This window comes from Gallinula chloropus, assembly GCF_964237585.1.
Source record: "Gallinula chloropus genome assembly, chromosome: 26".
NCBI classification, from domain to species: domain Eukaryota; kingdom Metazoa; phylum Chordata; class Aves; order Gruiformes; family Rallidae; genus Gallinula; species Gallinula chloropus.
The window spans coordinates 661,015-672,049 of NC_140111.1; the positions used below are offsets into that span (position 1 = coordinate 661,015).

At 50.0% G+C, this 11,035-nt stretch overlaps 1 protein-coding gene across 2 annotated transcripts; it reads right to left on the reverse strand.

Annotated features, from left to right (window-relative positions):
- Positions 1 to 270: 270 nt before the first annotated feature.
- Positions 271 to 10,081, reverse strand: CCDC47 (coiled-coil domain containing 47). Of its 2 annotated transcripts, XM_084275511.1 has the most exons (14): positions 10,027 to 10,064; positions 8,788 to 8,977; positions 7,791 to 8,056; positions 7,584 to 7,691; positions 6,607 to 6,781; positions 6,197 to 6,318; positions 5,740 to 5,805; positions 4,756 to 4,857; positions 4,378 to 4,488; positions 3,749 to 3,834; positions 2,432 to 2,490; positions 1,676 to 1,785; positions 1,336 to 1,503; positions 271 to 1,034 (listed from the first exon to the last, which is right to left on the reverse strand). In XM_084275511.1, exons 3-14 carry the CDS (start codon positions 8,049 to 8,051, stop codon positions 954 to 956), a joined length of 1,449 nt encoding a protein of 482 aa, XP_084131637.1. In that variant the 5' UTR covers positions 8,052 to 8,056; positions 8,788 to 8,977; positions 10,027 to 10,064; the 3' UTR covers positions 271 to 953. The 2 variants fall into 2 exon arrangements, with proteins under 2 accessions (XP_084131637.1, XP_084131636.1); XM_084275510.1 differs by lacking the exon at positions 8,788 to 8,977 and having other exon boundaries at positions 10,027 to 10,081.
- Positions 10,082 to 11,035: the final 954 nt, after the last annotated feature.

Below are 11,035 nucleotides of genomic sequence, written 5' to 3' on the forward strand. Positions count from 1 at the left end.
TTCTCCCCACATACACTGAAAACCCTGAAGTGATCATCCACTGGATGAGGAGGAAAGGAGTCCTCAAAACGTTTTTACTTGCTTGGGGAAATTGGCAATTGCAGGTACTTCACTGGATCTAGCTTCCAGCTGAAGTGAACTAGGCAGCAGCTGCTGAGAGCAGGAGAGAAGTTTTTGAGGCAAACTTGTACAGGTAAAAGTATTCAAGGAAAGCTAGTGGAAGCTGCTAACTCACCATGCACTCACTCCCAAAGAAACACCACGCTGACATTACAGACTTCACATTGTATTAAGCTTGCAGCACTCAAAACCACAAGTAGGAAACAGTTCATGTATTCCATTCCCTCATATCTAACCCATCTACGTTCTACACGTATGCCAATCGTGCCCACAAGTGACATAACACTGTTTCAGGCCCTTGTTTGTACAAAAAAGAAAATAAAAATCACTTCTATTCTACTGGGCTTAAATCCCTGAAGAACCCATACTGTGTATGGAAGGCTCGAAGTTTTGTGCCTTTACAAGCTCGATGCAAATAAATGCACAGTAAATGCTTATTGTGCAGTTTTCCTCCTCTTAAGTGTCCCCCTCTTCCCTCCCAATAACTATAAACCAAAGTTTAAAAACCAAAGCATTAATATGTTACCAGCACATGTGGACATGTTTACAATCTTCTGTTTTCAAAGAACAAATGACAGAGCATTCAAGAATATTGCTTTTTTTAAAACAGACAAGTAGCAAGAATGTATACCACCTGGAGCAAAACTGCTGAGACAAAGCTCTCTACGTACGCCTGCATGTTGCTGTAATACTTAAGTAACACCAATGCAAGGAGCATTTCTCTTAATGGCTACTAGTGTTCAAAGAAGTGTAGGAGTATGGAGTTAAGCAGGTCTTTGTACCCTGTGAATTAAAATTCCGCAGGTGGCACCGAGACGCTTCTGACAATGGAGTCACATAGCTTTCACTTTGATTTGCTTCATCTTCATCTGCTTCTTCTCAAGTTTCTTCTGCTCACGCCTCAAAGCAGCTTCCTGTAGGCAAGGACACAGAGAACTGGATGAACATCAGTGATCCCTTCGGAGAGCAAGCTGATCATTGCAGCTTGCTGAAGAGCCAAACAAAAGACTTGTGTTCCCATCTCTAACTACATGAGCTGGCTCCTTGTTGGGAGCCTTCCATGTTTCAGAAAGCAGCAGCGTATACACTGAAAGCCTTCTGCCTAAGCAAGTAAGAAATCCAAGTTGGCCGTTGCTGGTATGCATACAGACAGCCCTGGAGACACCGTAGGAGGAGCTTCCCAGCAGCTGGTAACAACCTGAAAACCCATCTCACCTCCAGCCGACGCTGTTTTTCAGGATCCTCTTCGTTCATGATTCGCTCCTTCTCTGCCCGTTTCTTCTCCTCTCGGCGGGACTGGGCAGCCTCCTGTCTCTGCACGTGGGTCAGCTTCAGGAAGTTCTCTTCCACACGAGCCCTGTTTTTATCAGCTTTCTGTTTACCCTTTTCACAGAGAAAAGCAAGTGTGGTTAATACGAATTCCCGCCGAGCAAGATGCAGTGCCCCTAGGAGTCACACTGCAAACATACGGGTCCAATCTGAAGATGAAGGACCCGATGGCAATTGTCTTCCAAACATTGTATGAAGTTGCAACTGAGAAATACATGCTACTTACCTCTCTGTTCAGACGGAACTTCTTTGCTTTGTCAATGGAGTAGATAACCATGCTCATCAGAGGCAGCAAAGACTCCATGTCCTTTGGGGAAGTGTTGCCTGAACCAGGCACTGAAATAAGAGTTTCTTGTTAACTCATCTTGGCAGGATTTTTCTACTTGTAATGCTCTTCCCTTATTGCTCACACTATTCATGAAAGATGTTCTGTTCCGACTCTTTAGGAAATGCCTAACTTCATTTTGGAAATGGCATTTAGATTCCTCACACAGCAACAGGCACATCCCCCCCGCCCAGTCCTTAGTTCTTCTAGTATGGAATACAAACCTAAGGGTTGAATTCAGGCTCTGACATTAGCTTCACATGAAGCTATGGCCTTGAATTCCAGAAAGAACTATGAACCTTTTTGACCAGACTCCCAACAGGCTGTTTTTTTCAAGCCAGGGTTAATGAAGTAATTCTGCACAAGCTCAAACTGCAAGGTCTGTGGCTTAAAAACAGTGGAGACAGGAGCACTACGGTCAATAACAGCGACTGAGTATCCTATTATCATAATGACACACCGCTCAGTCCCCAGTGTTACTACTGCCTTCTGTTCACTGGTTAACCCATCAGTTACATGCACAGAAGTCATTTGTCTCATATTGTCCTCCACAGGTGACAGAATTGAAGCATGCAACTTGCACAGATAAAGCACAACGCCCCCCAGACACACACACACACACACACACACACACACCCCCCACCCCAGTTCTCTTACCGTTAAATGTAAACAAAAGTGTCTTTTTAGTTTCGGGCAGTTTTGTAAGCTGACCCTCCCTGGGAGGAAAGAAAAGAAGCAGCTGGAATGAGTAAAGAAAAATACAGTCATACAGAATACCTAACATTGTTAGGGAAAACCTTGTGAAGAACAGAGACACTTGCAAGGTACTCAAACATGAAAAGCCTGGCTGTAACACAAATTTCAGTTTCAAACTATTCAGATTCCTGAAGTGCTTTGCTCAAAAGCATGCAGTGAAAGGTATTAATGACAAAACATACTACCAGCACCATCCAACCTGATGGTCAGAGGCTATCTGACATCCGAGCCCTGAAAAGACCTGTGGATTTCAGTGACATTCAGCTTTCATGTCCTGTTGGTTATACTACTACAGGTCTTATGTAAGTATCAGGAAAAAAACCAATGATACTCTGAAGAATTCAAGCCTTCACTGCCCAAAGACCCCAGTGCTCTAGTGTAAGACAGTCAGCCTCAAGTTTCACAGATCCTCCAAAGCCCAGCAATTTCAGTACCAGGCACACACATCGCTGCCACACAACTAAATCAAAGGATGTTCCTTTTTTTGGAGGGCAATTTCAAGTTTTGATAGGCATCATTTCTTGATATGCCAGTAGGCAGAGCACACCCTTGCAAAAGCCTACGTGGTAATTCAAGTAAGATAAATCGCCCACCACTTTGCAATTCTGAAGCAGCAGCTAAAAGCCCCTCAGACTAGGAGGCTTAGAGAAACAGAAGAGACACTGCATCTCTGTATTTCCAAAGCACAGCTGAGAATCAACCTAACAAAAGTACCCAAGCAATGGATTCCACAGTGGAATGTTTAGCTGCAGCAGCTAGGGCAGGGCAAGCACACTTGATTTTCTTTCTTTTGCCACTGCAGGCTTTGCTTGAACCTAGTTCTCAGTGCGTCCAAACAGCATCTGAGTGAGTGTGTGGAGTTCTCCTCCTGCAGTGCTATTTCTCAGCCCTCAAACTCCAACATCCCATACCTTCAGCAGGATTACTCAGTTGTTTCCCACAGAGCAATGTACACTGCAGCTGACAGGGGTTATCCAAAATTTGTGGCTGTCCAAACTAAAGCATAACCAGCACACAAGTATTGAGGTAAGGCAGCACCCTGGTTCTAAATGAATGCAGCATCTGGCTGCATTGCAAGGGTATTTATTCACCTGTCTCACCTTTGCTCCCCATTTCTTTGTGTGCATTCCAGCAGGCTTCACACTGCAAACAAGTTTGTCAGCATCTACTTTAGTGTTACAATAGCTACTGGGAAGAGAAATCTCGCTTTATACGTACTCTTGCATAAGTTTTGGACCGGAGAACTGGTCCGAGAATTGGACGGACTCAATCTTGTCAGCATAGTGTGTGAGGAAATGTATCATCTAAGAGAGAAAACAGGGTGAGTGTTTCCCAGAACAAACCCATCCGCAGCCTGCCCACCCCCTGGGGGTTCACCAGTGTCCATGCATCACTCATATGGCTGTGCTCAGCTTGCCACAATGACACTGGAATTTGTTTGTTTGGGGTTTTTTTAAAGCTTTTGCTAGGGTGGGTCTCAACACACGGAACACTCATTTGGGGTTTTCAGTTCAGCTGATAACATGCCAGCTTTAAGGACCTGCAGACATTCCATCAACACCCTCCTTCACACTGGCTGCTGAAGCCAACTTCCAGGCTCTGAAAGGCGATCTTAAGCCTGCACTTCACATTAGGCCAACAGCTGCTATGTAAAAGGAATAAAGACATCAGAATTGCATCCTCCCAGACCTCAACCTTCCTTAGGCTCATGATCTCTCTAGATCTCAGAGAGGCCATTTGGCTCTCCTGGTGGGATGTCTACAGGAGATAAAGATGAGAACTTTTTTTGCACAGGCTGTAAACACCATGTCAGCAAGGAAGATGTGTAGTAACGCATTCAAGATTACCTTAGCGTCCATCATTCCCTCTGTGACCTCCCCCATCTCCGACAAGATAGCCAGCGAGTCTGGAAGCCCATATTTTGCACCAGACTTAGGTTTATCACTGCAGAACTCACTCTGTTTCAAAGAGAACAAGGGGAAAGGAATAAATACAAGCTATCTTACCAGACTGAACTGAGGAAAACGTAGGCTGCTTTTGATTGCCTCTTTCCCACTGTTCTGAAGGCAGCTGGCTAGCACTTCAGATGTTTGATGGCATGAGATGAAAATGTCTTTTCTCCCCACTAACTCCAACAGGTCAGTCACAAGTTCTCTGCTGTTCCTCACCAGAGGGTCTTATATCCTATTACTTATGGTTGGCATCCCCAGGGTGCACATACATACCAGGTCCTGCATCTCCTTCTGCAGTCGCACCAGCGCTTTTCTCGTTCCGACAGCGAACACGTAGGTGTCCATATCTTCATCATTCATCGTTACTTTTATTTGCTGTGGGACAGAATGTTGTTAGCCCTGATCAGAATTATGGGATGTATTTTTCCTTCAGACTACTGGCCAAATGGAGACCTATGTCTTCCATGACTTCAGTGTTTGACACTGATTCATAAGAACAAAGACCAAGCGAGGCCACACGCAGCTCAGGTAAAGGTTGTTGATCTAAGGCTTCTCAGCATGGCCTAAGGTAAGATAGTGCTTTGATTTATTGAGCACTCAATTCAGAATTCTGGTACAATGCTACAGTGTAATGACAGAGACTACAACAGCAGAGCTGTAAGATTAATTTGCTGTACAGATATTGCTTATGAGCAGCCACCCACATCTAATTAAGTATTTTTAATTGATATATGTAGATACAATTATAGATACATGGAAAGAGTATTCACAGTGCACACAGCCACTACTGGAACCTCCCCTGGCATTTATGCAGTTACATTACCCTCACTGCCAAGAGCAAGGGGCGAGGCAAACAGGAACATTGCAGGCAGCAATATCCAGGCCAACATACACACTGAGCAGCTCTGTTCAGACAGACTGGACAGACAGAAGAACAATCATGAAGCATTTCAGATCTAAACCCACTTTTTATATCAAGATGAAGTCCTGAAGCGTGACAGACTGTTCACAAAGCCTCTCAAACAATAAAGCCCACAAATGAAAGAATTCCCAGTTCCCAGCATTTTGCATTTCACAGGCAGAAAAGAAACGTGGATGATTGTCTCGGATTGTTTTGACAGTTACTGAGCTGGAAGACAAGGACTATCAGAAACACCTAGCAGTTCACCTGCCTGTCATAACAGCAAGTGAAAGCAGCAGAGCAGAACTGAAGGAAATCAACACTATCACAGCACATCTCAAGGGCTGAATACGTACCACTTGGTCAGAAGCTGGCCTCATCATGCGTGCCAGGACGTTCAGGAGGTCTTGTCTCTTGAGAAACTAGAAACACAAGTTTGTAAACATAGAAGATAGCTGAACATACCTAGAGTGCAGCACTCCACTGGCAGATAGTAGTGGGCCTTAAGGAAAAACAGGACAGCTATAAGTAGATTTTTTTTCATATACTAGTTTAGCTTTGAAGGGCCCCTAGGAAGTCACCTATACTGCTCAAAAGCAGACCTACTTTCTGTGTTAGATGAATTTCTCAGGGCTCTGCACACAGAGGTTATGAGCTGAACCAAGTCTACCCAGTGTTCCCTTCATTTATGTGCATTCAGAACCCTTCCTCTGAGTAAGTGACAGTGTCAAGCTGGGACTCCTTGCTGCTCACACTGGAATGTGGAACCCGAAGGCAGCCAACAGGCAAACAGTGCTACAAACTCATCCTTACCTTCAGCTGGATAAGCATTCCTTCACAGCACACCCTTCCAGAGCACCACAAGTTATATATGTGTTCATTTTCTTGATTTAGTTTCCCAGTGCTTGTAGCTTCCTTATTAGTGCCATCATCCCCTGAAGGAAACAACAGTTAAAGAGCTAAAAATCCCAATTTAAACACTGCAAATCCTTCAGTGGGTGAGAGCTCTAAGTTCCTGGATTACTTCAGTATCACTGTGATGTTTCTGAGTAATTTATACTACAACACTGTAACCTAATCTCAGCACTGGCAGAGTGGCACACTATCTGCACACAGAGCTGTCACTAGTGCTGTCTTGTATCTGCACAGAAAAGGTTTCCCTTTTCTATAACCTGCACACAGGGCTAAACCCAGCTTTATCCAGTAGTCATTATGAAACTCACCCACAAGAGCAAAGTTACTCTCCAGCAGCTCCCTGTGAGTGTTGAACCAGGCGTGAGCCAGGCGGTTGTTCTTGTTCTTCCCAATGATGTAATTCATGATGTAAGCAAGAAGACCTGTTACCATCAGGATCTCCATGTAGTAACTCTCCCAGCTGTTTTGCAGGTGAGCAGGCACCTGGGGTAAGTGAACAGAGATTGTCTTTTACATACAGACCGAGCAGATGCCATGTACACAAGCAGTCTGGAAAACAGCACTGGAGAAGGTTCCTCCCAAACACAGTGATAAGCTTCACCAGGGTGAGAGGAGGGAGATAAGCCTGTGTAACGCATTTGGCTTGACTGGGAAACAGGACCTGTACAGGAAACAACTGAGCATCCCCAAAACCTGGCTGATACAAACAAAATACTTGTCTCTCCCAAGTGACCCTATGCTATCATGCATCCCCAGAGCACCCAACAGCCCAGCATTTCAACCCACTGATTACTAGGCTTTGTGCCCTGTCCATCACAACATCCTCTGATCATCACCTAAATTCTGTTGAAAACTAAAGTGATACCTAATGTCCAGGAGCATTTTCAGGACACCACCAAGAGCCACAGACAGCGTAGGGGGGCAGGAGAGCCTGCCTGACCTTGCCATCTTCAGAGAGTAATTAGCCATTCTGCTACCACAGCATCACCCTTCGATCAGGACAGCACCCCAACCTTTCACTGCCAAGGTCAGCACAACAGTTTAAAAAAGGTGTCTTAGGGATAATAAAAATACATGCTTTTCTGCTGCTAGCCTGGTGCATTGCTTCAGGTGTTCCTTGTCTCCTGACTTCTTCCCATTCCTGCACGGCCTCTTGTTAATTCAAAGAGCAGACTCTTTAGGACTTAGTGTACATCTGTACACCAGTGACATTACCAGCACGCAGCCTTAGAAAAAAGCAAGTGATGAAACAGCAAGCAGAACAGGGAGCAACATTTATACCTACATTAACTATTGTTATGGGGTCTTTATTTTTGTTCGGAGATGCATCTGGCTTCTCCTCGTAGCCTTCAAACTCCTCATCATCGTACGGTTCACTCTCGGTGTCACCTTCCTGAAGGACAAAAATCACCACGTCCAAAAAGATGAGGTGAGAAAGTAACGTGTAGAGATACAACCAGGAAACACAGAGGGGAAGGAGATGAGGCATTACCTGGGCATCTGCATCATCAAAGTCTTCCTGATTCTCATCCTGACCTTCAAGCTCTACAGTGGCTTCTTCTTCATCATCTTCTGTAGTGATGATCCTCTGAGGAGACTCTGTGACTGCATCTTCATTAACATCTTCGAATTCAGCAAAGTCATTATCATCATATTCCATAATGTCATCTCCATCCTCAAACTCATCGTACTTTGCCAAGGAAAAATTCCATGGGATGAACAGAACAGCAATAAAAATATGTAAATTCTTCATTTTCACTGGAGAAAGAAAAAATGAATCATCCTTTGCAAAAAGTCCTTATGGAATCCGTGACATCCCACCTCCAGTAACACCTGCCCTCCCTGAACAATGCAAAAACACTACCAGGGTCAGACCAGAAATAACCCCCCTCCTGACCCTGTCATCCTCTGCATAAAGAAAGTGAATGCTTGTACAAGGAGTAGTAACTTGGAAGGTGAAGTTCTAGACCCTCTCTCCTCAGCAGGAGCGGCTGAGGCAGCAGCAAGTTCACACCTGGCCAGGCTGTTCCGATGAGGCAGTTCTGGGCGCCGGGATGTTCCGCTCTAAATCCGACTCTGCAGCAGCACCTCAGTCAGTCAGTGCTGCCAGCTCATTTCAAAGACCACACGCTGTGCATACGGTGGTTGTTAATTAGCAATTAGACACGGCCAGATCAATGAATGTACAACAACGGCAGGAAGTCTTAAAATGCACTTCATTTACTGGGAAAGCAATGCTCCCGGAGCCTGCTGATTTAAGAGAGCTATTCTTCAGTATCCTGCACTGCACACTCAGAATCAGGTCCCACAGCATCCCAGCACTTGTTCTGTTCAGAAATAGAGACCTTCTGTTGCAAGTGCTACAAAAATCCAAACCAGGAAGAGGATGGATATGGCACCCGTCCCCAGAACGATAAACTGGGGCTCACGAGACCAAAGCTCAATCTCTCCACTGCTCTGCCAGAAAGCTGCTGTGTCTGCCAGCTCACCTGTTTCTGCCCTCAGCTTCCTATGCCTTCTGCTCGTCCTCAAACCAGGCCCAGTCTCCCGCTCAGACTGCACTTTACCAAGGTCCAAAGGAAGAGCCCCACAAAGCTGCAGTGACCTCCTGCTGCATTTCACGAACGCCTGCGGCGGAGCGGCGGCATCAGGCCTGGCAGGGACTCGTTTTACTCCCTCCTGCAACCAGATCCGAGTAGGAACTTGAATGCTGATGAGATTGTTCTCTTAAAACTTGAAATAGAAATGATTTGTTTCTAAATTAGACCAGCACTCCTCCGAGTGCCACATGCAGGGAACTCACTGCTACAAGTGACAAGGACGCGAAAATAAACGCCTCTGTCAACGACTTCTCATTCGAGCAAACACCTGAGCAGAACACCTTCATCAGAACATCAGCCAAGATGGAAAGTACAGTGAGGCAGAGCCCAGGGATCCAGCACCTTGTGTGAGCACCTGACAACGTGATGTGAGTTTAAACAGCACCAAAACACTATTTACACAGGGCAGAACTCGCATCCAGAGGGTAAAAACAACAAGAGAACAGAGCCACAGGCTCAACCAAGCTTCACCATAAGAGATTATCTGTGTATCAAAGACCTGACAACTCCATAAAGCCTCACGTAAGATCCGCTCCTGCAGCCGATTCCTGAGGGTCAGCGGGAGCAGAGGGAGGGAACAACCAGCACACGGCCCTGGCCGCCTGCCACAAGTCCGAGCAAACCCCCTCCCGCAGGCCAGAGGAGCCCACTCACGCACCCATCTCCACACAGGCCAGAGGGGAGGCAGAGGTGCCGGGCCCACCAGCCTGAAGCTGGGGCAGCCGCGGGCCCCTCGCGCCGGGCGCCGCTCCCAGCCCCTTCCAGGGACACAAGTCAAGGTCAGCAAGACTAAAACTAGCCCCCTGCCCCCCCAGCGCGCCCCCCGGCTCCCCACAGCCCCGCTCCCGGCCCCAGCTGGGTGCTGGAGGCGCCAGCCCCCCCCCGCCCCGCTGCCGGCACCCCCCGCCCCGCGGGGCGCAGCGCGGCCGCGCACGCCGCTCCCTGCGGGCCAGGCCGCCCCTCTCGGGGCGCTCCGGGCACAGGGCGAGCGGCGCCGGGAGCGCGAAACGGGAGGGGGCGAGGCTGGCCCGGCCACCCCCGGGAGGCGAGAGCGGGGCTGCCCCACCCCCGGCAGGGCACGGGGCTGCCGCTTCCGAGGCGGCGGGACCCGGCCCGGGGCCGCGTTACCTGACTCCGGCGGCACCGCCGCTGCTTAGGCCCGGCCCCAGCTCCACACCCGCCCCGGCCGCAAGCGGCGCAGCCTGCGTGTTTTGCGTACCGGGGGGCATGCGCACTGCGGGCCGCCCGCCGCGGCCGCCCGGGCTGCATGTGCGCAGGGCCGTGCGCAAACGCGCATGCGTGGGCGGCGGGCAGCAAAGGGCCGGTCTCGGGGCCGAGGAAGCAGCCGGGCCCGGCGCGCCCCGCCGGGGCTGCGGGAGGGGATGGCCCGGGACGCTCGCGCTTTGCCCGGTTCCACTGCCCGCCTCCCGCAGCTTCACCTGCCGCCACTGCGCATGCTCCTTGGCGCGCTCTGACCTCAGCGCGCCACGCACGCACGTACGTGCGGTGGTGCGTGTGTACGTCGGTACGTCCCGTCTCCACCCCCCGCCCCGGTAACCGGGGAAGCGGCGGCCGGCGGCTGCGGTGCCCGAGCGGTGAGTGAGGGGACGCGGGGCCGGGCGGGGCGGGGCGGCGGCTCCTTCCCTACTGGCCAGCGGCGCCCCTCGCGGGCGGGAGCCGGCGGGACCGCGGCCTAGCGAGGGCTCGGGCAGCCGCGGCCTACCCTGCACAAAGGGCCCGCCCCCCGCCGCGGCCCCGCGGGCGGGAAGGGCCGTGAGGGGGCCGCGCCGGGCCCGGTGCGCCGGGAGAGCGCAGCTGCCCGCCCGCTGCGCCTGGCCTGTCGCAGGGGGCTCTCCGCGCCGCCTGGCTCCGCGCCCTGTGGTGCTCAGGGAAGGGTGACCCGGGCGGGCGGTCCCTCCTCTCCGGCAGCCAGGAGCGGGAACGGCCAGGGCGCGTTGCTGCGTGTCCCTCGGGTCCAGGGGATCCGCAGAGGGGGGCAGTGCCTTCCCGCTGCCTCCCTCGGAACGCCGTTCACCGGGAAGCAGCGGCAGTCACCCTGCGGCTCGCTGGGTTGCGCTGCCGCCCTGCAGCAGTCCTCCCCCTGTACGCTCGCTGCTCCGCGGGCAAACAGACCAAA